At 34.7% G+C, this 27835-nt stretch overlaps 1 protein-coding gene across 2 annotated transcripts in view; it reads left to right on the plus strand.

Annotated features, from left to right (window-relative positions):
* VPS13A (vacuolar protein sorting 13 homolog A) overlaps positions 1-21240 on the plus strand; it is a 108233-nt gene extending 86993 nt beyond the window's left edge. Inside the window, exons 61-72 of one of the 2 annotated variants that reach the window (XM_069002521.1) lie at positions 520-665; positions 785-866; positions 1515-1628; positions 2075-2150; positions 2253-2416; positions 2782-2827; positions 3096-3219; positions 4149-4263; positions 14622-14707; positions 15336-15459; positions 16859-16933; positions 18357-21240. In XM_069002521.1, the coding sequence (XP_068858622.1) occupies positions 520-665; positions 785-866; positions 1515-1628; positions 2075-2150; positions 2253-2416; positions 2782-2827; positions 3096-3219; positions 4149-4263; positions 14622-14707; positions 15336-15459; positions 16859-16933; positions 18357-18407 (1203 nt within the window). In that variant the 3' untranslated portion in view covers positions 18408-21240. Of the gene's footprint in view, positions 1-519; positions 666-784; positions 867-1514; positions 1629-2074; positions 2151-2252; positions 2417-2781; positions 2828-3095; positions 3220-4148; positions 4264-4403; positions 6991-14621; positions 14708-15335; positions 15460-16858; positions 16934-18356 lie in introns of those variants that run through there. The other variant, XM_069002522.1, reaches the window with a different exon arrangement.
* The last annotated feature ends 6595 nt before the right edge of the window (positions 21241-27835 follow it).

Raw genomic sequence — 27835 nt, forward strand, 5'->3', positions numbered from 1 at the left:
TTTCTGTGAAAAAAATGCTTTATTTCAGGTGTGCACAGGTAGGATTTTTCCTGTATCCATATTCCAGTAGTTATTTAGCATCTGCAAAACTTGTGTTAGTAATATTTGTTTTAAGGCTTTTGTGTTACATTCTTGCTTGGACACTATTCTGTGTTACCATTTTCTGTCTGCTTTGATTTTGGGTATAACTTAGAGAAACGAAATGTTTTAAAAATGAGCTAATAACCTAAATTATAGCTAAAAGAATCCAGAGACCTTCTCTGAAAACATAAGTAAGCAGTTTCAAGTTCTTGTTTTCTTAAAGGTGGTTTAAATTCTTCACTTTGGCTTTAAATGTCAATGGGGTTTTTTTGACCTATCTTGTGTATTTATGTACTCTGTTACAAAGTCAGACTGGTTTCAGTCAGACTAAAAATGTCCTAACTCAATTTTTAAATCATCTAGAAGATTATAAAGATAGAGATATAATACATCTAAGAACTAACCACGTTATTTTCCAATCTTGTTTTTATCTTTCAGTTACACTTAAGCTTTTCACTCAGTACGGGTGGAGAAGATAGTAACAAAGAAGAAAGAAAGAATGAATTGATACCATTCCAGTCCGTGAATCTCCTGCTGAAGAGTATAGGGGCCACCCTTACAGACGTACAAGATATTGTCTTTAAGTAGGTTGAAAATACGAATGCAAAAACCACTCACAAAGATTATACCACTATTACATATGTTAAGTTTTATTTTGCTTTGCATAGTAAGGATTTACTTTTTCTCTCTTCTCTTTTTTTAGGTTGGCATTCTTTGAGCTCAGGTATCACTTCAGTACTACACAGCAGCTCCAATCATCAGTTGTAAGGCATTATTCAAAACAGGTGAGAATAAGTAAATGTCAATATTCCAAAAAATTTATATTTTGAAAGTGCTACTGTGCACTTTGATTCTATGAAATTAAATAGAATTACTTTCATCTTTGTGTCTATGTATCTATGTAAAGGTTACATAAATGCATACAAACCAATTACTCATTAATAGAATTCTATCGCCTTGCCAAGTGGCATGGATAACAAAACAGCTTGCTGGAATAGATAAGGGAACCAAACATGATGGACCTCTGATAGAACATGATTGGCATTAAAATACTAATGCATTTCGTTGGACATTAGTACTATATGAATCATGGTTCCTTCTTGGCTTTTGTGTACTGTTTAAAGTCCTGTGTGGAGAGAATCCAACACAAATACTTTTGCATAAAATAATTAGTTCTCTTCTATCTGTCTATCATGAATAATAAAGGTTACTGAAATGCTTTTAAGTACTGTTGTTTCTTGGCTGATGTAATATGGTTTACTCACTGACTTCTTCATCTTTTTAGTACAACTGCTTCTACTTTTCCACACAATTTTGAGGTTTTTATATTGAACTCATGTTTCTTCACTGCTTTAATCTGAGATACTACACTGTTTGCCTTTGTTTTAGTGTAATTTAGGAAATATTTTCACTAATAACTGTTTTTATTTTAGGCTATTAAACAGATGTATGTTCTTATTCTTGGCCTTGATGTGTTGGGTAATCCATTTGGATTCATAAGAGGCTTGTCTGAAGGAGTAGAAGCTTTCTTCTATGAACCTTACCAGGTAAAATTCTCTGCTGCCCTTTTACAAGTAGGTAGATAGGCATTGTATTAAAAATCTATATTGATACCTTTTTTGGTTTTAAATTTAGATTTAGAATTGAAAATTTCAAGTGAAAATGCCTGGAAAAATCAAGTGAGATAAAAAGGACAGAGAAATCCATTTAACTTAACTGCCAAAAGGCCATTTCTTGCCGTTCATACCTTAAAATAAATCTTACCATTTTTCTGTTCTCCTTAAAATAAGCAGACTTCAGGGAATTAATTAGTATTCTAAAATAGTCTGTCTTTCTGTCACAGGAGCTTTTGTGGGTGCTTTCACACTTTATCACTCAGTTTCATCCTGTTGTTCTGTTTCTTACATATAAATCCCAGTAAAAATGTAAGGTTTAAAAATATATAATGCATACTATTCAAAACTCATATGAATATGTCCTTTTTTTCTCATAGGGAGCCATCCAGGGCCCTGAGGAATTTATAGAAGGGATGGCACTAGGACTTAAAGCACTGGTAGGGGGAGCTGTTGGTAAGTTTTCAGCACTGTAATGGTGGTTTGCCTAATAGTAAACAGTAGAGGTGAGTGTTTGTAAATTGCATTGGAATTTTAATTTGGTTTATGTTCCAATAGGTGGATTAGCAGGAGCTGCCTCGAGAATCACAGGTGCTATGGCAAAAGGAGTAGCTGCAATAACTATGGATGAGGATTACCAGCAAAAAAGGAGAGAAGCCATGAATAAACAACCCACTGGTCTGAGAGAGGGCATCACTCGTGGTGGAAAAGGACTAGTTTCTGTAAGGAGGAAAACAAAAATTAATTAATTTTATGCAGGCAAGAGTAACAGGTGCTTGTTGTATTCAGCAGAGTTGTTGATTTGCAATTTTTTTAGTTAGATTTTTGTTTCTTAATTTTAATTTTGGTTTTGCAGGCATATAGCTACAATTGAGTGACAGTTTTAAAAAAAATACAAGTGGGTAGAAAAGAAGATAGAAAATGTGAAGCAGGTGTCTCTAATTCTGTTAGCTTGTAGTGAATTCTAGAATACTCCCAACACATACACTTTGAGGGTATTCACCAATGAAGTAGAAAGAAAAATGTTAAAAATGAAAAATATTATCTTGAAGCATATTTGTAATGTCTGTTTTGTTTATCTTGGTAGGGTTTTGTCAGTGGCATAACAGGCATAGTTACAAAACCAATAAGAGGTAAGTTTGGGTCTTGATGCATTAAATGTTCACACAATAGTAAATTCTTGATATTGGATGAGACATTGTAAATCAGAGTTATAAAACTCTTTGTCAAGATTTTATATTCCTGCTGACTTATAGTTTAAATGTGTTTACATGAACTTTGTGTGGAGACTACATAGTTGTATATCAAATAAGATTTGTAATTAAATAGTAACAAAACTTGTTAAGATTTTAATAAAAACTCTTATGTTTTATAATGATTTACTGCTTTTAATGCTTTTAGGAGCTCAGGAAGAAGGAGCAGCTGGTTTTTTCAAAGGTGTTGGAAAAGGCTTAGTGGGAGCAGTAGCTAGGCCCACTGGTGGAATCATAGATATGGCAAGCAGCACATTTCAGGGTATTAAAAAGTAAGTAAAGTAAGTGTACAGAATACCATGTGGCATGAAACAGACAATAGTAGTATTAGTGGTATCTTGTGTCTTTGTATCACTTCTATGTTATTTACATAATAAATAGGTGACTCTTTAACAAAATACTTACTTGATATAATTTAAAAAACCACAGACACAAATCTCAGGTATTTCTAGCATTACTGAAAAAACTAGTTTAAAAATCTCAGCGATCAGAATTCCCTCATATGATGATTTTTAACTTTTACCCCAAATAAGCAGGAAAAAAAGGACTTCTCAGATGAATTCAAAGTTACTTTCTTTATTATTACTACTGTATGAGATGAGTTCCAAGACCACTAGATGATGCCAGTCTCAGAGCTATGTTAAGATTACATTTAAATACTGTGATAATATTACTTTAATAAATTCATTGCTGAAGATTATCTCACACTGTTATGTGCAGCAAACTAGGAGACCATGTTTTGAAGAGGCACTTAGTAACATTGAATACAATTGTTCAGTGGCCCTGAATTCTTAGTGAATTGGATCACTTCTGTTACCATAAGAATGCCAGTCTCTTTTTGTTTTCCTGTGTAAGTTCTTTAGCAGAGAAATGCAAGAAAAAAAAATCAGAGTGAAAGTTCTATATGGTACAGTTGTGTTTAATTTTGTAGTTTTGAAGTGCAGCAGTTAGACACTAATTAAGTCTTTGCAGGCATGTGCTGCTGTGTGCCATCTAATTTTAATTTGATAATAGTGATTCTCTGAAATAGATTTGTGAGTCTGTTGCTGTTTCATGTAATGTTTTTCCTATGCAAAAGTGCATATATAGACAACAACAGTTGTTGTACGAATCAATTTGTATACAAAATAATTTAATTCCATAGCTAAATATTATAGTTGAGTAGAGATACTGACGTGTATTAAATTTTCTGCTTTGTCAGGGTTGCAGATTCATCAGAAGATGTGATAAGCCTGCGCCCACCTCGCTTCTTTGGTGAAGATGGAGTTATTAGACCTTACAGATTAAGAGATGGAACGGGAAGTCAAATGTTACAGGTGAAGAAAATGAAAGATAAATTGACATACATTTAAACTTACACATAGAAATAAATACTTTTGAATTTCCCACTTCCTAAATTCCCATTCACTTCTTACCTAGTGCCTCAGTAGTCAAGAAGTTTCATTTAATTTCTTAGGCATGTAACCACATTGGGGATTTGGCTGCTGTGGTACAACTTTTGAGGAAGACACCATAAAGTATATCAGTAAATCTATAAAAGTTTATGCAAGACACAGAGCATTTTGAAAGAAGAAAAAGTTTTATATGTGCAAATGAAAAGTTTTATGCCTTTAATTTTTTTTTTGGTGAAAATTGTTGATAAGTACATGTAGTTTTTTCAGCAATTTTATAATACGTAGTTTAAACAGTGATTTTTAAGTCCCAATTTTATGTAAAACAGCCTTTTAAAGACACTGAGAAATAGTTGTATTTATGTCGTACTGAAGCCATTGGAAGAGCTTAAATAGTTCTGAAGTGGAATTCTGTTTGCAGGAAGTATATGCTGAACAGCCCTTACTCTTTAATGATTCATCTGCCATTTAAGCAAATTTGACTTAAAAAATTCCCCTCATAAAGGGAAATAATTTAAGTTGTGACACACACAGCTTACTGAATTTCTGTTTTTTCCTCTGTTAGAAATAAAACTTCTTTCTGGAAATGTTCAACCATAGCAAATAAAGTAGTAATTAGCGATTGCATGAATTTAAACAGAGTTTTAAAAATGCACATGTAAGGATTCACAGTGTGCCATGAAAATGTCATACCAGAATAACCTTTCTGGAGAAGTAGATAAGAATGAAGTAGCCTTTGGAGAGCATTTTATGACTCATTTTGATTATTGCTACAGCTGTTTGTTCCATGTTGAGTTCCACTCTTGTTTCTGTTTCTCCTGCATTTCATTAGTTTCTCATTCATTTTCTGGTAGAAGAGGATTGACCTGTTGGGGGTGCCTTAGCTATATTCACTGTTCCTTTCACTGGTGATGTAGTTCAGCAGACTGTGAAAATGCTTTGATAATAAATAGTGTACCTGTGCCTTTCTTGTAATGAGATGGCTTTAAACTGTGCTCTCCAATTTATAACTGGTGTTACAAAGCAGTATTGCCTTAACTAGAAGGTAGTTAGAATCTACTACTTATGAACAGTGTAAATTTGGTACTAGTCTTTATCCTCTTTTTGGTAAGAAAATAAATTTAAAAACACCTCCTTTCCTGCTTTAAAGTGTATTGCTAAAACAAATGCTGGTAAACAGAGTCAGCTCTAATGAACTGACTTTACATTGCTTTTACTTCTTAAATTTGTACATTTTTGTATTTTGGTTTTTTTTTCTGAGAAACTTTTACAAAAATCTGCCATGTAACAGGTAATTCTAACTTCTCTGTATTGTATGGCTGAGTACAGTACCTTCCATTATCCAACTTAAAAAACACTAAGGTGTGGCCTTGTGTAATGCCCTTGATATTTTGTGATGGGAGCCACCATTTGAAAGTAGCTAAAACTGAAGAATTGTTAGCTTCATATTAGTTTTTGCGTCTGATGATTCTAGGGCATAATTACTCTCAAAGAAATGTTTTCAAAGGCTCCAATCAGAGTAGACAGTTCTCCCTGTAGACAGTCAAATCAAAAAATAGAGATTTGCATATTTTTTCCCCCAGACATTAAATTATGCTATAGGATATTTGGTATCTTAATCTTAGTTTAACCCTTAAGTATACTAATGTTCTTGGTTTTTAATGTTTGTGGTTCTAGAGCTGTTACTTAGTTTTGCATGAGACTCAGTGTATTGCATGTCCAGTATTTGAAACAGTTTGAACAGAATAATATTTTCTTATGTGTAAAAAGATCGTTCTCCCCTTTTGCAATGCTTCTTTGCATACAGGTCTGGTGACAATACCGGTCACTATATTGTAGCTTTTCAACAGATTACAGGATTAGGTTGGAATAAAACTTCTTTTGGTCATTTAGAGATTGTATATGCTGATCAAAGGAAATAGGATATAGGTTATTTTGTGTGCTCATACTGTGCCCTAAACTAGGATGTTGCTTCAGAATTTCTGTTTTCTGTGGTTTTGTTTTGGTTTAATTAACAAACTTGCCAGGCAAACTAGTACTTTTGAACTAATACTTCTGCTTTCTTCTTCCCTTACCATGCTTTCAGAAAAGACAGGCCTACAAAGAGTGGACTATGGCTCACAGTAGTAGTGATGATGATGACAGTTAGGATAATGTGGATTGTAACAGATATACATGGCCTTTGTTGCATTCTTTTGACCTTTAAGTTTTAAATGTTGCTGCTATAATACCCGCTGAGAAATCAGATTTTGTGATACTAAATTCTTACTTTTTAAACTGTGAAAAAACATGTGGGGATAATAAGCTGTGTGTTGATGAGTGCTAGGCAAACCAGCAAATAATATAATAAAGATAGTCTTACAGATAAAACTGGACATTAGTAAAATAGTATTGAATAATATGAAGAAATAAGTAATACCATGACTCAGAGTTTATTTCCAGATGTATTTTTATCAGCTGTGTTTAATGTTTTTGCATTTATATAAGTGTTTAACTGGGTTTATTTACAATTGCTTTAAATGTATTAAGTAAAACTTTACTGAGTTGTACAGTCATTATTGGTGTTAAAATGCTGTTTGACTGTTTTATTCAATTACTATTTCAAAAGTATTTTGTCTGCTTTTCTTCTTAACAATAAACATGTCTAAAGTATATCTAAAATGGATTCATCTGTTCTGTTCCAACATTGTTTCTCATGTTTCCTGGAACTAGATAGTGTAAGAACACTAAATGGCTTATAAAGGTATTGAAAAATAAAATACATACATTTTGCAAGAAACATTTAACATAAACTTCTGATTTTTCATTTGTTTTACCATAATTTTAAAAATATTTATTTTGTGTATCTTTTGATATCCCTAAACATGTGAACTAACAGTTTATTTTGTTTTTTATTTTGACTATAAATTGTTTCATAGATCAGTATCTTTATTTTCATAGCAGCAAAAAAAAAGTAAAAATTCAGCCCTAGAAGTAAACTCCCATGTAAAAACCACAGACAGGTGTAAAAAATACCAGTAGTTCTTCAAGATGCTGCGTAATAGAAAAAAATGTAATATGCAGAAGTATTTAGTTTTTTTATTTACCTAGACATGGGGGTTGAGGGGGAGGTGTCAACCACCAAGTGTCCACTACAGTTTGGTGTTATTAATTCTACCAAATACCTTTACAAGTTACTGGTTTCTTTAAAAAATATTTATGCTGTATTCACTGAAATGCTTGCACGGTTTTCTCATTCTTTATCATGGTTTGTTACTAAATTCAGATTTTTGTATTGCACTTTAAAGATATCTTGTAATAGATAATTCTGTACCAGTAGTATTATAATGAGAATTAATTCTTCTGCCAACATCTGGACAGGTAGCATTGCTCTAAAACAATAAGAACTTCTGAAATGTTTGCATATTTAACAAGGTAATGTTATGTCTTTCACTGTCTGTTGGCTTCCACTGATGAAAATTCTGGAGGAAGAACCATTGAAATGTGTTAAGATTGCTTATTCTGGCACTATGCATTCAAGAACTGCTGTGTAGGCTGATCTTTTGGGACCTGTTGCCTCTACTCTCACAGAGAAAAGGGGGAACAAACTAAATTTGGGAGACAGTTTTAGCTGAAATTGCTGATGCTTATGACTGCTACAGGTCATGTGTTGCTATTTGTTTTGTAATGTTGTCACCTCAAAAGGATGCCTTGCAGAAATAGATGAAAGGCTGTATTGCAGTCTGTTACTGCCTGAAGCATTTTGGGACAGATTTTGAATGTTTCGGGTACAAATGGATCTCCCATATTTCTTTGAAGAACATAGGAAATCGTTTTGATCTTCAGTTTGGGAAAAAGACACATCATCTCGAAAGGTTGAGGAAATTGTTAGGTATAACATTATGGAAAGGTTACTGTGACAATTAACTTTACTGGTTTTTGAAAATTTGGAATAATGTTACCTAGCATTATCTTTTTCCTTTCTGCTGTTTTAGTGCAATTTCTTTTCTTATCCTGTGAAATAATTTTTCTTCCATAATGACCAGTCTTACTAGAAAATGATGTCAATTTTATGAAAAAAACATTTCTTCCTCATTCTAAAACAGCTTTAGAAATGTCACCATTTTTTGACCAAAAATTGACCTACCTTTTAAATTTTTTTAACTTAAAATCCTCCAAGTTTATGTGGAACATGGAGGTAAAATTAAACATGAATGGTAGTACTTCTGGGTCAGATATTACTAATTCAAGTTTTACTGCAGTATAACAGAAAAGAGTTCTTTCTTTACTTGCTAGATTAAAAGGTTGTAGAATGCTAACTAAAAAAAAAAGGCCAACAAAAATAACAGAACTTGCAAGTGGAGTTTGCAGATATGATTATATGCCCTAGAATATTTTGTCTCTTTGGTGGAGTAGAGCTCTATTTTTCTATTTTTGAAGTTTGTCTGTTAACAAAAATGATAGTAATTTTGTACAAGTATTTTACATGTCTCTCTTTTGAGTTTAGGCTCGTCTGACTATACATGGAAAAAGAAATAAATTGGATGTGTGGATATGGGGATCTGAGATAACAAAAAACTTTACCATGTGGGATATTAGTACTTAATTTGTCTTTAGGTCATGGGACAAAAAGCTGTGAAAACTAGTAGCAGAAACTGATCTTCCTTCAGGATGGGAAAAAAAAAAAAAACAATCCAAAACTAAAACAAGAACCCCAAAACATTTAGAAATTATTTTCTTGAGGGAATTAAAATAACATAGCAAAAAATAAGAGACCATATTAAAATTTTTTTTTCTTCAATTTAAAGTATTTTAACAGTTTAACTTTGGGCTGCATAATTCCACCATCCCAACCCTTTTTAACTGCTGAATTGAATTTGAAGTCCAGTACTGTCCCTGAAAACTCCAGGTCTAAGTGCTCTTCTTTTGTCTCAGATTGCTAGCTTTTGTGCTGTTGACAAGTTGACAATATAGCTTTTCCCAAGAGTTCAGTTTTACTCTTCTTGTGACTTGCATAAACTTCCTTGTTGCTGAGGTGAATAACTGGCTGTGCTCTTTACCTTTGATGTTATCCAGTGCATCCCTTTTGTTCAGGATTCTCTGGTGGTCTGGTTTTCTCAAGATGCTCTGTAGACGTAGGTCAGTGCCAGGGGATACTTTAGACAGTTTCTGGGATCATTTAATGGATTGTTTATACATTAATTTTTATTAGTCATTTCCAGAAGCAATAGACCTGCAAGGTCTTGGTCCTGTGGGGGAATAAAGCTGAAAGACTGGTTTTGTCCTTTTGAAGCTAAGTCATTAGCATTTGTACTGTGCAGTCAGTGGTTCTCTGTGTCAGTGTCTACCCAACCTCATAATATATGCAAAATATTTTTTTATTATTATTTTTAATTTGCTATTATAACCTGTGAGTTTGTCAGAACACTTATACTGTGTTTAGTATAAAGTTGCTGCAAAATTCTGTTGCTTTAGAGAAGACAGTCCTTCAAAGTTGTGCTTCAATACCATATCCTATTGCATTGGAGGTGTTCAGCTTTTGGTTTAGTGATTCTTCTTGGTCATGAGCTTCAGATGAGGTAGGATGTTGAAGTGATTTGAACAGGTCCTTGTTCCTTAGTATTCACACTTTGGTTTGCTAGGAAGAACATCTGAGGGGTCAGAAAACGATGTCATGCTAATCCTTTCTTCCCTTTCACTCACTGCTCCTGAGCTGGGGTTCAAATCAAAACTTAAAACATCCATATCATGAAGTACCCTAAAACTAAGGTTTCATTTCATAAAATTATATTCTTTATGAAGTTCAAATAACTTCATTTTTATTTGAGATTGTCGTGGCTCTTTCCAGATATTCATGCGTGCCATCTAGTTTGCTGGTCCCTTTACTAAGTCACAGATGTCATGATCTGTCCTGCTTTGGAAAATCTTGTCTGTCTAGGTTAAAGAAAAAAGCAGGATCCTTACCACTTAAATGTCCAACATTTGGGTACTATTACACAGCCATTGCCCAATCCCAAATAGAAGACATTTTCCATGAAACCAGCTAACACCAGTTGTTGCAGAGGTACATGGAAGCTTGCATGACTCAGTTTCATTTTAACTTGATTGTGATTGAAGCTTAAAAACAGTATTCTTCCATTTCCCTGGTGATGCAGTAATCATGCTTCAAATGCTATGAATCCAAGAGTTTTGGTTGTATTGGCAGGAAACAGAACATCTAGATGTGATCATCATGATGAAAGTGTAGATCAATATGATTTCTCCATTTCAGCTGTTCACATGAATTCTCCTGTGTATTCAGATCAAAAATTGATCAAGGTAATTCTGGCAGTCAGCATAGGCAATTTATATTTCTACTGTGAAGTAGGAGTTTTGGGTTTTGAAAGAAAGCTGAGCTGCTGTCCTAATTTTTTGTTTTGCATACTGTGACCTTAGATTTAAATGTTAACCATGATCACAAATTCCTGTTGATTTTAATAAAAGCATGTTGATTTCAGAGTTAGTGTTCAGCACGGCTAAATGGAATCTTGAATACCGACACTAACACATCATGGACATTGCACACTGCTTTGCATTTTGTATAATGACATTGCACATTAGGATAACTGAAGTGAGGAAGTAGGTAATAAAGGATTATCGGTGGTTATTATTCATAAATGATGAGAGAATTTTGCATGGCGAAAAAAGAATGTTTCACATGTTATTTTTTCTTTTTCACATTCATTCAAACTACATCTGACAAGTCACCTGGGAACTTCTTAGAACTACTAAATGTTTTTATGGGGAAGACTGGATAGGTAATTATACCACGTTAGCCTGCTGAAATTAGGAATTCTACAGCTTTTGAAAAAGTAACCTTACAATTTGAGCTGAAAGATGCATTCAGGGTTGGAGTTTCTTACAACGGTGGATTGCCTTCAGAACTGACACATTTGGACATAACCAGTTCATAGGGAAATATGCTGGTAATCCAGATGAAAATTAATGTCAACATCAAGAGAGAACAGCAGACTTATAACCACTTTTTAAACAGTAACAGCCTTTTCAGTGTTTTTTTTTTATATACTGTTTCATCTGAGATAAGTTCAAAAGTTGATCAAACATTCTGACTTAAGTATCACACATACTAGTATTTTTTAGAACTGTTACCAGAAGGATCATAGATTTTAATTTTTGCCTCCACTATTTAACACTGTTTAACTCTGTATCATTTCTAACTTTATCAAAGGCCTCTCTGCTTGCTTCTCATTACATTGAGTGTGGTGTGATTAGGAATCTCTCCCAAGTGCAGCAAGTGCAGAGATACAACTTTTAAGACAGTGAGCATATTGGCATATCTATGTGTTACTGATCACATTTACTGTTAGATTATTGCAGTGACATCTAAGCAATTGTACTACGTAAGAATTTGCAAGGAAGGGGATCTGTTCTTGTATTAATTCATGCTTTACAGCTTCTGGAGTGTCCTTTTAAAAATAGATTTGCATATACTTAATCAGGTTATTAAAATGTTTTTAATTTGAAATACAGACACTGTCTTTTAAAAAATTTGTATGTGTTTTCTTACAATGTTGAAACTAACATTGAACAAAGAATGACAGATCAATGTTACCTTTCATAGTTTTGCATCACCAAACAGTGGTCCAAGTTGCTGTCTTTCTCCAAACAATGGCTACATACTATAGAAGTTTTAAGAACTATTTATGCATCTGTATTGAGTGATCAATTACATGTCATTTTATGTTTGAGTTGTATTAGGCATTTCAGTAGCAGAGTGCAGTAGTGAGCTTGTAAGAATTATCAGCAGTATCCCTCTATTAGGTATTTCCTAATGAATAGATATAAGTCTAATACTAAAAGGATTAAAGATTGTAAATGAAGGGTAGAAAAATCCAAAGGCAGAAAATTTAAAATAAGTTCCTGCTTAGCATTGGCATAGATAAAAGTGTTCCCTTTGTAAATAGCCTGTGCAGCATTTCCCTCTGTTTTATTTCTGAATTAACTCCTGTTGTCTACTATAAAAACAGATAACTTGAGTTTATGATTTTTGACTCATAGCTAACAATGAGGACTAGTTATCTCAGTGTATGCTACATGCCAACAATGTTTTTGTGCTCCACAAATCACATGTTCAGGAATCTTAGTAGAATGAAACACTTTTTGTGTAATTTGGTATACATTTAAATAGTTTTTGTTTAGGGTTGTCATTTGTGCAGTGGTTAAGTACTGTACTTTCATAATAATTTTCACAATTCCCAATTTGTTATCAGTAAGCTGAGTAAGTTACAGCAGGGGACATGACTTGTTGAAAATTAGCTAGCAAGCTAATGAGAAGACAGAAAGAGGTAGCACCCCTCTCCTAAATCCCACTTAAGGGGAATTAATATTTGGATTGAGAGCCTTACTTCAGTGCTATGCAAAGCATAAGAAAGTTATCTCCTCCAACATGGGAAATCCTCTCCATCCTAATAAGGCTAAATTGCTAAATGCTTTTACACTATACTTACTTTGAATAGAACAGAGATACTCGTCATTCTGTGTGATATTTATAATTTTGGTCAGTAAGAGATATTTGTGTCATTGTCACAGTGTCTTGCAGTTAAGTGCAGTTTTGTGTATTTTTTACCTCTTCTGAACCACCCTTGCTCTTTCCACATGTGTTATTTCTTTTCTTGTCAGCCTTCTCTTCCATTTCCCTGTCTTTCTTTCTAGGCCACTAATGAAAATCCATCAGGGCATAGACCTAGACCAGTAGCCTGACCTGTGGGTCAGGTATCCTATCCATGCTATCCGGAGGCTGTCCATACAGCCTCCTTTGTCTTCTAACCATCCAGTGTGTTACGTACTGGAATGTTTTAGAACAGCTACCTTTTAGAGAGGTTTTTTTAGTTATTTACTTATTTAGGTCCAAGCTTCTGTTTAATACAAGAGGCAGGGAGACACATTTCAGAGGCAGAGCAAAGCCTCGATAAAGCTTGCATAAGAAGTTTCCAAAAATTAAAAAAAAAAAAATAGCTTATTTTCCAAGCCCTTAGTTCCTCATTTCTTGCTGAATTCATCCTGCTCCCAACAGTAGCTCTTGCAAAAATAAACGCAAGCAGTGACTTCTGTAAGTAGGTACATGATCAATAGCTGTGATTTTGTACCCTAACTGAATTGGGGAAAGAGAAATAATTTGAACTTTCTAAGAGCTTTCTGGAAAGCTCTCTTTAGGGTAACCTGCTAATCAAATATTCATGCATTTTAGTCACAAAAGAATTGGTATCTTTGGGGAAGACATAATTTTTAAAAAGTCTGTTTGGGCAAGTGGAATTATCCACACAGTCAAATTTGAAGTTGTACGGCACACTAATTAGCTATCTTCATCATTTTACTGTGGTGGGGAACACACATTAAATGGTTTGCTTTCCTAATTGTTTTAAGATCTAATCTAGATATTTTTAAAATTTTGGCATACATATATGAAGCTATATGTTTGTAGTTAAAACTTTTTTGATAATTATACTAGTTTATTCTAATCTGGTGTTGCTTCCAAGTTGTAACAGCTGGGAAGCATACAAGCAATCGTGTTGCTATTCCCAACCAAGATACAGCAATATTAATTTGACCACTAGTTTAATCACTCAGTGCTCAGAAAGTCAGAAATCCAACAGTTGCCAAGTCATGTGAGAGGTACAGGGCTTCTGTTTTTAAAAAGTTATTAATCTGCCGTCATCAATATTTAAAATATATTGCTCATTAAAAGTATTTGCTACAGTATTCACATTAATTATAGGAAATGGTTAAGTTCATGGGGAAACAAAAGAATATAGAGGAATGCTAAGTATTACCTCAAGTGTATTATTGTCTCACTGTCACATGATAATGGTGCTTATATACAGTTAGGTATAGATTTATTCTCTGAGTTAATTAGCCAATGTTTTGTAGGCAAAGACATGAAGTAGGAAAGGGATTTTTATTTTGTTTGTTGTCTCAGAACTGTATTAGTTAGCAGAAGTTCAGTGTGTACCAAAAGTGTGTAGAAAACTGAGTCCTGAAATTTTTTAAGAAATGATATTGTTCCTTGTCAGTTTTGGTTAGGATTGATTTTTATTTACATAGCTGTATTAACAGCAACCAAGTAGTTATGAACATTAGCTATTACAGATGTTAGTTATATTCTGACTTAGTGAAAGTAGCCTTTTATTTTGAAGTATGTGCTTTGTTACCATTTATAGTTTTGGAGCATAAGTACCTTTTATGCACAGAATTGGTACATTAATTTACTAGCATATTAAAAGCTGTAAAACTTTTATCTCTTTTAGAAAATTGAAAATGGAAGATTTGCAAAACTCAGATATATTGCACATGCTATGGTCAACAGTACCGATCTGTTAATGGTAACAAAAAGGTAAACAGTTTTAACTCTGAATAATATATACTTAAAACAATCATCAAAATGTGCATGCCTTGATGATTGCTGATCAGTAACTGCACTGTCACCATATATGTAGACAAAATAATGGGGAAGGTATGCCTAGTGTTTTGTTAATAATCTTTAACAGTGTCATTGTTAGGAGAAGAGTGTTCAGTGTTATTTCTTTCCTATTTAAGAAGGGAAAAGGAGTATTGGTTTTAAGATTTCTTTAGCTGAGAAGGATTTGTTATAAACTGGGTTAGGCTAAAATCAGCTGAACTGTGAGATTCACTTACAAGGGTGTATTGAAGGAAAGAAAGGATAATACAGGAACAGTCAATGTCCAGTAGTGGAGTATGAGACATCCTTCTCAAGTATAGCTTGAAGTAGTGTTATAGTTTTGCTATGAATTTTAAATTTAAATTTAAAAAATATTTTAAATGTTAGATTTTCAAAAATCACTGTTTTGGAAAGTGTGCTGTATAGAGATCATGAGATGAAACCTATTTTGCAATGATGAATGAATTCACTAGAGCGAGTGAATTCATAACTTGCTCTAGTGAATAACTTCTAAATATTTTTACATTAATTTTTAAAACTACTTTTATTTTCTGGTGCCTAGTGGTGTGTTATTTGTGACTAAAGGGACATTTGGACAGCTGACATGTGAATGGCAATATACTTACGATGAATTTACCAAAGAACCATTCATCGTTGATGGTCGAAGATTGCGCATTGAGGCCAAGGTACATTACTCTTACCATGTTTTGTTGTCGTTTTGTATTACTGTTTATAAAATTGAACTTCGAATTTCTGCTCACTCTCCTTTGAGTTCTTGACCTCCTTTGTATTTGAGATGCATTCAGAGAAGGGAGTTGACATTTGACATGGGTGAACTCCTCAGATAACAAGTCTCTGGCTGTTCTAAGCAGCATGGTGACTTGGTATTTGCAGATGAAATTATTCCTTGAGCCCCAGGAATTTTTTGTTTGTATGTACCAGTTTGCAGTGTATTCACAGTCTGGAAAATGGTGATACTACAAAAGGCTCAGAAGATTACAGAATGTTTTTATTATGCTCTCTGGGGCATATAATAAAGTTTTATTGTCATCAAAAATGACCATAATGACATATATTTTTCCCTCTCAATACAAATTGAAGAATGTTGCTCGTAGTTGCAATTTTTCCTTTAAATAAAGAAACCAAACCTTAAAATTCCTTTCCCTGGTAAGATGGCAAAGGACATAAGGAGAAAGATGACCACCAATGGCTATTTACAGAGGCAGTTTCTTAATAAAAAATCTTAATTTCTTATTGAAATGTTAACTGAATTTAGTTTCACGTAATGAATTTGCCTGCTGGTGCTTTTAATAAGCTTCACCATGTGCAATTACACATACTGGTTGTCAGGACAGTCTTGACAGTGCACAACGTCATTCAGTTTTTCACTCAGATTATTTGTTTCTATTGCAGAGAGCATGAAAGGCAGAGCCATATTGGTTTGGAATCCTCCAAACTGGATTTCTGACTGCAAGTGAACTTTTACAGGATGAAATAATTCTTAGTGTTTCTGCCATTTTAGACAATGCTGAATAACATACCCATCTTTACCCCTACACAGCAGTCATTTCAGAATCCATTAACATGTCTGCAGTTTGCTCTTTATTGAAATCTATGATTGAAAACTGTATTTTGCAAGTAACTCCTTCTGTTTTTCTTTCTGAAGCCTAAGTTGCTGGTTCTGCTACCTAAGTCCACTACTTGCAAGTCAGTATTGGTGGAATGTCCACTCAAGTAATGACTTGAAGGAGAATTACAAATTAAAACCTTGGAGAGTAATGGATTTTGTTACCATATGTACATTATCTGCCTTCCATTCCTACACACTTTTATAAACCCTTATCCAGGGACTCCATGGTAAAAAGGGGAGTCTGTTATTGCTGGAGTGTTCACTCTACTGTGCTTTCATGCAGAAAATTATCTCTCTCAGGGTATGTGCATGTGATGCCAACATACTCAGATGACTGTTCTTGGTACATGTGGCTGTTTGAACCATTATAGCTGCCTTGCTAGTAAATAGCATCCTATTCTTAAAACCTGAAGTAACTAACTTCAATTTTAAATTACTGTTTTGGTTTTTTTTAGGAACGAGTTAAGTCTGTCTTCCATGCCAAAGAATTTGGAAAAATTATTAATTTTAGAAGTCCAGAGGATGCTAAGGTAAAGTCAAAATACTATTAAAATTATACTGTGGTAAATTTGACTTAAAAAGTGTAACAGAAATACTCTTAACCCAAAAATATGTATATTTAAAATTCAGTATTTCCACATATCCATTACAGAGATGGAAATAGCAATAATCTACTCCATAATGAATTTCAAAAATACTCAGTTCCTACACCAGACTTTTCCCTACATAAATCTTTGGAATTACAGCAGTCTGACAAAAGATTGATTAAACAGTAGTGCTAACAAAAATTAAACAATCTAGAATATGAATTTAAATAGTACATTTTAATAGAACAAAAATATTTGTAAATCACTCCTAGTTTTGTTCCAGGTGGGGGACAGGGGTGGGGTGTTACTGCTCTGTTCCTTAAGATACAGTTTTGTTTGAAGAATGAAGAAAATCCTTAAAAAGAATACCAGTAGTTTATTTGATATATGATATTAATGCTATTGTTATACACATTTTCTGATAATCTTTTCATTTTGACATCACTAGTTTTGACTACAACAGATACTGTAGGAACAGTTCAGATCTGCTACCAGAACTATAAGGTAGCTGCCTGTGAAAGTACTGCCTTGTTTTTAACTAGTGTAGCTAGTAATTTTCAGAAAAAATAAACGAGCCTTGTGTATACTTCAGTGGGGTGTGGTTCCCTGGGATCATGGTCTGAGACAGCTTGCAAAAGTTGCATTCTCTCATTAGTTTAAATTGCTTTTGTCTTTGTGAGGGTAGTTTCTAGCTGCAGGTAAGTGATAGCAGTTAACTCTTACCTCAAAAAGGTAAGGGCCCTGTGCTGAATTTGACTTGCCTGTAATCTTTGGAGGTACTGAGGTTTTCTGGTTTTACTTTTTGGCTCTGGTGGAACAGGGGTGGGCAGAGCTGAGGTCCCTTAGTCTCTGTGGGAAAGGAATCCTGTCTAAGCCCCAGCTAAATCAGGAACAATTCCAAAAGTGAAATTAGTACATCATATTACATATACCACAAGTCTTAAGTAAGGAAAAGATTATTTATTTTCCAAATAATTTATCACATTGCTGCAACCTGTTACTGTCTTCTGTCTGTTGTGATCCTTGCTTCTCTGTTGTCATCTGTCTAGAGTTGTAGACTAAAGCAGAGCCAGGATGGGATTAAATGTTGTCTTCTTTTTTTTTTTAAATCTTATTCCTTGAAGTACAGACCAGGAAACAAGTTTAATTAGACATGGTATCAAATGTCAAATATTGGTGCATGAATGGCTCCATTTTCATGTTAGAAAGCCAGGGGTTTATAATCTATAGAAGTATTTTTAACACAGTGTTAAAACTTGGTTAGGAAGAGAGCAGATAGTAGTGACAAAAACCAGTGTAGTTTTCAGCTGCTTTGTCTGTTTTGTACCACAGAAAGATTATTATTGTTACTTTTTTCTTCACACAGTGGATCCTTTCCAAACTAGAAGAAGTAAGAGAGAATCAGCCAAAATTGTAATGAATGGAGAAGCACCAAGATATGAAGAACACTGAACAGCTACCTTTTAATTCCTCTTTCAAAAGCAGAACTGTTTGAATATCAGCAACAAAAGCAAAGACAGGAGGGAGGGAAGATTTATCCAATTGCTTATTATGGTCACAATGGTCTATATCAGAAAAGTAGATGATGTTAGCTTAAAAAAAATACGTAATGATAAAAAAAATTCTGCCAAATTTTGTCTTGGTTTGCTTGATTTTTTAATGTAAGAATTTCAGATTTCATTTTTTATATAAGCAGTATAAAGTGAGTTTGTCTTAATCTTTGATACTGAAATTGAACTCTGGAATAATTATTATGATACTATTCAGAGCAAATCTTGCAGTTTTGATTTGATTGTGAAAATCAATACTTTATGTCTTAGTTTTAATATGACTTGAGGCTGTGTTGAAATACAAATTTCTTTGTCAAAGGGAATTTTAACTTAATCACTAGTGTTACAACTCGAAATATAAGGAGGAGGCTACTAATCAGAGAATTTGAATTTAGATCACAAGTGTCTGCTTAGTTGACAATACTAGGTTTTTTTTGTAAATGAGTGGACCAGATCACAATTACAGATACAGTACAGTATTGCTTTTAGTGTAAACTTTTTTATATCCTACTCAAGGACACGTTGCAGCACCTCAATCAATTATTACAGAAAATGTAACAGTTTACAAAAATGTGTTTTGGGGAGAATTAACTCTGCACAAAAAATATTAATAAAAGCCTATTATTTTGAATAGAAGTTAGGAACAGTCTTGCAACTCAAGAAGGAGTTTATGGGGTTATAAGTGCACTGTTGCATACCAAAAACAAATGCCTTGAATTACACAATATTGTGTGCTAAGCAAGTGACTGGTAAAGTCAAATTCGTATTAAATAATAAATATAATGTCACAGTTGCTTTTATTAACTTTTCTTACCCAATGAAACTTTTTTGTTTCATACCAGTGTATGTTTCATACCCAGACAGCAACATTTTATTAGCTTGAATGTCTGCAATTCTGTTTATTTCTTAGATGTAGTACTCATAGTATTGTTAATTGGCTGTTTACTGCAGGTGATACAAAAAGTACATGAAACACATGTACTTTTACATGTGTTTCATGTTTACACATGAAATACAGTGTTATATGAAGGTTTCCATAAATTCCCATATCAAAGTCTTCAAAATATCTTGTATATATAGAAAGTACCTACTGCCAAAATGTGATTTCCAAACAATAGTTTGGAATATTCATAGCTACAGGATAGAATTCTAACATTTCTGGTGATGCTTAAAATATCCAAATTGTTCCATTACTGTAAAATCTAAAACAACTAGCATGTAACCTATAGTTGAAGGTATTTAATTTACTGTAAGTCTTGCCATTGGTGTTGAGTAACCATTTAGTGGGTTACAAAATACATGTAATCTTGCAATTTTCCCCGTTAAGTTGTAAATGGAATCAAAATATTTTAAGGGGATTCCAAAATATTACAATGATGGTGTTACTCCAGTCATTTTGTACACCAAGTACATACCAAGAGTATTAACTCAGGTTATATCATGCCAAACTTCCATACTTTGCCTTAGATAAGTAGTGGTTTTAGGTGCATTGAGTACCATTTTTTATCTGTCACTTGTTTTTCATCTGTCATTTCTGTCTTAGGCATGATAGTTCATTTAATATCCTCATAATGTTCTTGATAAGTATGTGGTCTCCTCTCCATCCCCAGCATTTACAGAGTACCTGCTGCAAATTTCACTTACAATACCTCTTGTGTGTGTACTTTGTACATTCCCACTTGTGTGTAGCTTTTCCATTTACCCAATTCTAAATATTTTTTCTCCACAGAACCTATATTTTAATTATTTCTTACATTTATTTTGCCAACAAGCTCTGATTCTCAAATCTCATCTGGCTTTTCAGTAATATTTAAGCAATTTAACTCTTAATGTTGAAGGATTTATTTTAAATGTGCATATTTGTGTTAAGCAGCTCATGTTTTGGAAGGCATAGCAATTCCCCCAGAATGGCATTTTTCCTATAGAGTATAAAATATTTTGGTCTTCTGTGCTAACTAAAAGCCTTAAGACAGGGTCTGAAATGTTCAGAAATCAATGTGGGACCTCTCTTCCACATCCCTTGGTTTCTACTTGTAATGAAAATATGATTTTCTATAGGTCCCTTCTCTAGTCCATAACTTGTGTTTTGACATTGGCTTTTTAAATAAAGCTTTCTCCCTTACAGTCATGAAAAAAATTTGCCATTTCTTGGCAAACACCAATTGTCTCCTTGAGCTATATATTACCCTGGGATGAAGAGAAAGGTATTCAGACTTGTGCCATTGTGTAATTTTCTGGATTGCTGCAGGTTGTATGAGATGTCTACTCTGCTGTGCCTCATTCCTTATTGCAATATGCATATTTTTTTCAACAAGAAGGCTGAATAGGTATGTTAATTTTTATTGAAAGTGTATATGCAACTAGAAAAGGGGATCTTGATAAAAATTAAAATGTAGGCATTTAGTTCTGCCTACTGTGGTGTTTAAAAGTGTATCTTGGCCTTTACTGAAATGCTGAAGAACAGTTTCTCTTTTATATGACTGTTATGTAAACTTAATACATTTGAGAAATGTCATTTGGGTTTTCAGTTTGCTAAGGGTTACAGTTACCTCTAAGAAATTGCAGAAACATTTGTAAGTCTAATTGTTGCACTTCCTTTTTGTTCATCTGCATGGCTTTCATGGCATGGCTCTCTTGGTTTCCACCCCACCCTACCCCCCCTTCTTAATCTTGAATAAAGTGAAACTGAATTTTATTTGACTGAAATGTGATTATTACTTGTTTTCTTTATATACTGCTTTAATTAATACAGAGTACCATTACTCAGAATTCTGTAGGTCAAGTCAAATCCTGTTTATGAGAACACATGGTCAAACTTCCGTTGCAGTCATCTCAGGAAAACAGAATTACAGACTTTCGAATTTACCTTTGGTATATTGTAAGGACAAGTTTTTAGTAACTGGATTAACATGCATAAGCTTCTTTTTAAATTGTTTTTGGGGGGTGTGGAGGGTTTTTTTGGCTGTTGTTTTTTTGTTGTTTTTTTCTTCTGTTGCTGTATTGAAAAAGACATGATGATGTTTCCAGATGATAGAATCATGGAATGATTTGGGTTGAAAGGGACCTTACAGATGACCTAGTTCCAACCCCCTGCTCTGGGCAGGGACCCTTTCCACTAGACCAGGTTCCTCAGAGCCTCATCTATACTGGCCTTGAACGCCTCCAGGGATGGGGCATTCACAACTCCCTGTGCAACCTGTCCTCACAGGAAAGAATTTCTTCCTGATAGCTTAATGTAAACCTACTCTCTTAGTCTGAAGCCATTTTCCCTTGTCCTGTCATTACATGCTTTCCTCAAAAGTTCCTCTCCAGCTTTCTTGTAGGCCCCCTTCAGGTACAGGAGGCTGCTGTATCATCTTCCCAGAATCTTCCTTTCCCAGGCTTAACCTCCTGATTCATAAAAGAGCTCTGTCTTCATAAAAGAGCTGCTCCAGCCCTCAGACCATCTTCCTGGACTTCCTCTGGACCATCTCCAACAGGTCCATGTCTTCTATTGAGAGTCACAGAGCTAGCACAGCACTACAGGTGCGGTCATGTGAAACTGGAATAGAGGGGCAGAACCCTCTCCCTCTCTCTGCTGGCCACACTGCTTTGGATGCAGCCCAGGATACATTTAAATTTCTGGGCTGTAAGTGCACACAGCTGGGTCGTGTCCAGCTTCTCATCCACCAGAACCTCCAAGTTCTACTCAAGGCTGCTCTCAATGCATTCTCTACCCAGCCTGTACTTGCCCTTAGAATAACGCAATTCTTACGAAAGCCTCTTTTTAAATTTTTTTCCTCCTCATAAAGATTCTGTATGTATGCCATTAGCTATTTGTTATCTTTAGCATTTTACAAAATTATTCTTACCTGTACACTTGGGAACTTTCTGCCCAGTATATACTATGTGTATACATATAAACATACATGTATATATGTATATGCAAGTACATCTATGCATCACCTAGGAGCCGAAGCTTTATCTAATCTGTGCAACTACGATCTTGGTCACAATTTTTTCTTTTGTGACTGCAGGAATCTACAGTTCACTGACCATGCACACAAAATTTTATGATGAGGATTTGATTGTCTTCATGGCAAATCTGGAACAAGAATTTTGAGTATTCTTGTAATACTTTAAGGGAAGAATAAATTTGTTTTAAGTCTGCTCCAACAAGAAGTAAAAGAATGTCTCATGTAATTTTTTTTTTTTAACTTGTCATGGTGCATTAAAGTCTGAAACAAATGTGACTGCCAGAACAGACATGATGGGGTAGAACCCTAATAGGCAAAAAGGGGAAAAAATGGAATTATCTTTTTGCTGGATGTCTCCAAGTGGTTTCTTATCTTTGTGCATGTTCACTGCTTATTGCATCAGGCAGATTGAGAACTAGGTGCAGAGGTTCTTCTTGGTAAGTGCTTTCATGTAGGCTTTGATTGTTGGTTTTGAAGTGTGACAATAAAGCAGTCTTGCGCTGATGAGTCCTGCAATGGTAACAGTCTCACCATCTGCAAAACTCCTGCTCCAGCAAAGCCAGGCTCCCGTATTCATGGTTCCAGTGTCCTACTCATATAAACAGCAAATCTTGACTCTTAGAGGAAACCTCTAGGAGTTTAAACATTTTTCTGGAAGTTCCCAAGGGGCTCAAAACTGGATCAAGCAGTCCAAGCATTTGGGCATTTCATATGCTTTCTTCTAATAAATCTGCTGCCCTAGGCAAGTATTTGTGTTGATGTCTTTTCATGTACTGGAATTTTTAAAGTAAAACTCCATTATCTATGGATTTTATGACAAGAAATGCTTTTGAATTATTCTCTGAGCAACAGTGGTTAATTTCAGACAGTAGGTTTGAGGACTTAGCATGACATCAGTACTTCTAAAGGAGGGTACAGATGACGTTCTGGGAACATGGCCGATAATCACACAGATGGGCTGTTGTATTCTGTGCCTTCTGCCACCCCTCCTTGGCTGCCTCTCATTCAGCAAGTGGCTCTGTAGGCCTGTGCTTCATCCCAGGGTGTTCTTCACTGTTCCCTCAGCATAGAGAACTCCCAGTCACTAAGTATGGACACGGTGTTATAGGTCAGTGTCCTTCACTTTCTTAAAAACATAAAAGCATTGTTAAGAAGGGGCTTCTCCTTCTTCTTCCAACACTAAAGAAAGAGCAGATGAGTCAAATGTTACAGACTGTTTTCTTCTGGAAACACTACTTTTTCTGTACTGTTGGAAAAAAGGGATCTGTATTGTTTGATATGTGAAACTGCAAACATCTTTTATGAGCAGGGAAAGGTCAGGGTGTGCTTTTCCCAGGACCGAGCTGTGAGAGCTATCACCTGGCGGAATACACAAAAGCACTACTCAAACTAAAAAGTCATTAGAACTTTATTTTTTTCTGTGCTGCACAGAAATTGTTATTTTATGCTGATAGTAAAAACTATTGCTATATTATTTTCTCTTAGAAAAATGGCATTTTCATGTATTTAAGTATAGGAGAACGTCAGCACATCTTTTGAGCTTAGTTACCACTATTAAGAGGCTGTTCTATTAACATGCTGTACTTACCAGTGTTGCTGGGTGAGCTGATCGAGTGCCAGTAACCTCCGCAAGTTTTGCATGGTAATAACAGCTTTGAAAATGGCCCTCGTGCCTTAATTGTTTTGTCTGAGAACTGTTGACCCAGTGAAGGAGAGCTGACTGTGCTATTAGTGGTATTGACTTCTTTAGTGGAGAGGTTTGTAGTTGGGCCGAAGTTGTAGGAGGTAGGAAAATGGCTGGAAATCTTCTAAAGAGCTCTCTCTAAGGTGTAGAAAACCACCCATGAAGCTTAATGGCAGGGGAAATGCAAAGTGCAAATAGCAAATTATGTTAGTGACTTGGAGGAGTTTAAGGCCTAGTTTATCACAGGTTAATATTTCAGCTGCCATGAAAGTGAATGCTGGGAACATCTCTTAAATGTCTTGCTCTTTGAGAAAGTATTTTTGTAAAGCATTTGTACAAAAATGTAGTGATGCGCAAGATTCACCAGTAATTAGTATTTTGTAATTATTATTTGAACGTCCTAGGACTTGATCTATCAAGGCTACAGAGAGCTACTTCTATAAAGTGTAATAGGCCTACCTTAGTTGTTCAACTGCATTGCTCAAAACAAAAGTATAAAAATTTCTAGCACCCTAAAAAACCCTAACTTGTTATTTTTGAGGCATTACTGTTTCAAATTTTGTAACCTGTGTTTGTAAATGCTGAATTAAAAAAAAAAAAATCTTAAGAATATACCAGCTGGACAGCAGTGTAGCTATGTAAATTCTTCTAAATACACCTGATTCTTACAGCTGTCAACAAATAACTCACAGACAAATCTGAGATGCAAAATATGAACGCAATATTTTAAATGTATAACTTAAAAAGTAAACTTGAATTCTTTAAAATTATTTTAATCCATATTTCTTCAGTAAATATAAATCCCCCTTCCATTTCTGTAAATGGTATTTAAAAAGATGCCTTTTTTTTTGATCAACACAGGCTGTGTTATGAGCAAGCCACACTTTGTGGCTGCAACCATGTTTTTCATTTGAAACAGGTCAAACTCCCTCAGGTTTAATGGCCTTGACAACAGCAAAGACAAAATTAGTATTTTCTGTCTGTGGCATGAGTGAAGTGGGAAAGATTATCTTCTTGTCTGGATTCTGATCCTGATACAGGTCCAAAATTAAGTCTGACAGCTTTGACGTCTTGATTAAGTCATAGTCCAAAGCGCAAATTGTGGTTTTGAATAGTTAAAAGATATGGATTAAGGAAGAAAAACTTGGACAGTATTGAAACAGTCTAATTTTGTATTTAAATGTCAAATCACCATAAAGACATAGTCCCTTGTTAGCTTTTTCTCATTCATATGTTAGTGGAACAAAGGCTGTTTCTAAAATGTGTGGAGTATGCTTTTTTCAACGGTAAACCTTACGGGTCAAAGTAATTTTTTCCAAAAGCCTACCGAAATTATCCAGCATATGCTAATATGCTACACTGTCATAGTTTGTCAAAGGCCATGAGAGAAATTAAGTTTTCTAAAACACACAGTGTAAATAGGATTCTCTTTGGCCACGAAGGGAACGTGTGTTTTCTCTATAGCTAATAAACTAATACAATATTTTTAATTTCTGATTGTAGGATTCAACATAGAATCATAGAATCATTTAGGTTGGAAAAGACCTTCAAGATCATTGAATCCAGCCTTTGACTGATCATCACCTTGTCGACTAGAGCATGCCACATCCAGTTGTTTCTTGGAACACCTCCAGGGATGGTGACTCCACCCACCACCTCCCTGCTGCTGAAGCTCCCCTAGTGTATGTTGAGGCTTGATACATGTTTTGCAGAATATAATCCTGTATTAAGTAATAGAATATATGTTTTTAGTGATGTAAAGCATCAGTAACATTTGTTAAGGGAAGTTATTCAGGCTGCTTTTATAGCTTTGACCTTTTCTCTCAAGTCCACTGAACATAATTTTTCTTTTAATTATTTCTATTACTTGGCAGGAAGAATAGAAGAATCCACTGTTGCGACCCTTAGATTTTTTTGTTTCCCCTCCTCCTTCTCTCAGTGTCTTCAGCTTGCTTCCATAACTTTATCCAACTGGAAGTTGCAAACATAGTTCAGGGCTTTAGCATATCTGCTAGGGCCTTCTCTTCCAAACAGCTACAGGCAGGACATAGAAACTGTTAGCTCTAAATGGAATTAAACTACATTCCAGTAGGAACTCAGGTTACTACAAATACTTTGCCTCTGCACCGCTTCTCTCCCCTATCCAAGACTTAATTAAACTAATAGTTCAGCATACACGGTAATCGGGTTGCTTGAATTGGAAAGCTTTTTTCATATAAGGTAAATTTTCTAAGCAATGTTTTGAAACACCGTTCAAGTTACTGTGTTAACTTTGGAGACTAAAAGGAATGGAAACACATACAACACTCACTGAATGCAAAAGCGAGAAGGACCATAGAAGGAAAGCTGCAGCAACTACTTTCACAGTTGTATACTGAATTATTTGGCAGGTCATCTTACCTAAAAGAATATTTTCTAAATAAAAAGGACACTCAATCATTCCTGTAGTTGGCACTAGGACTCCAAGAATATCTTGACGAGCTGGCACAAATGAGAACATAACAATATGACCCAAGGTCAGGGAGATAACCGAAAAGTTAATACAACAGAAACAAGAGGAAGGCACTATCATAAATTAATCACACTGACTCAAACACAAAGTCCTAACTAGAAATCACTAAAGTGTTCCCAGAGAAGCAGCTAAATAGAAATTCGGTTGTGCACGGCCTTAGCACAGTTGTTGCAGACATAAAACAATCAAACCCTTTCACATTTGTTTGAGTAATCTTTGCTATTACCCCAAAATAAACATAAGGATTAAGATCTGAAGGCAAATATAAATATCACTCTAGTTAATAATGCTTCCCAACAGTACTCTCTCCCCTGTCTCTTCATCCGTGCTGTTTATATCGCACACTAAAGTGAAAGGCTGCAAACAAGAATGCTTCAGACTTAAATATTTTTAATATAAAAGATGATGCATTTAGTTTCTCGTCTGACTACGCTATTATTCTTAACGTTCTCCTTAGCTTCACAAGTCTTATGGTTTTAATGTCTGGGATTAAGTTTTAGGATGACATTTCTGTGCCTCGATAAAATGTGTGTGCGTGCAAGGAGGGCAAGAGTCCTCTCTGCAATCTACCTTCCCACCACTAGATGTCAACCTTAGATTATCCAAATCCCTAACGAGGGTCGAAGTCCTAGGAGGATTAGAACAAAAAATAGATGCATTTCAAATCCTACACCATGGTTGTACCACAAACCTTCCTTTATTTAAGCACCAATTTTTCTCTCCCTTTTCCTTTTATGGAAAAGTGAGGACTTCGATGTATTTGTCCCTTGCTGCCCCAGCATCCCTCACATTTGTGCTTCAGAATAAAAAATACAGTGTAACCACTTGCTCAGAAAAGTTTTCTCTTAAGAATATGAAAATTCCTCTTCTTCAGTAAAGTAACAAACTATTGTTGAGATAGTTTGTAACAGTAAAAGGAAGATATAATAAAATTCAAAATAAAACTAATTATTGATTGTGGCTGATTCCTTAGATAATGAGGCTACAGTAGACTGTTAAGTGATATCCTTCTTCTTCAATGTAGGATTATTTAAGGAAAATGCAGACAAACACATGACAAGAATGATAATGCTTGACATAGAGGAGCAGATTGCATATGTGTAACTGTCCTGAGTTAAATTTTACCATAAATGAATAATCTAA

This window comes from Aphelocoma coerulescens, assembly GCF_041296385.1.
Source record: "Aphelocoma coerulescens isolate FSJ_1873_10779 chromosome Z unlocalized genomic scaffold, UR_Acoe_1.0 ChrZ, whole genome shotgun sequence".
Classification (NCBI taxonomy): Eukaryota; Metazoa; Chordata; class Aves; order Passeriformes; family Corvidae; genus Aphelocoma; species Aphelocoma coerulescens.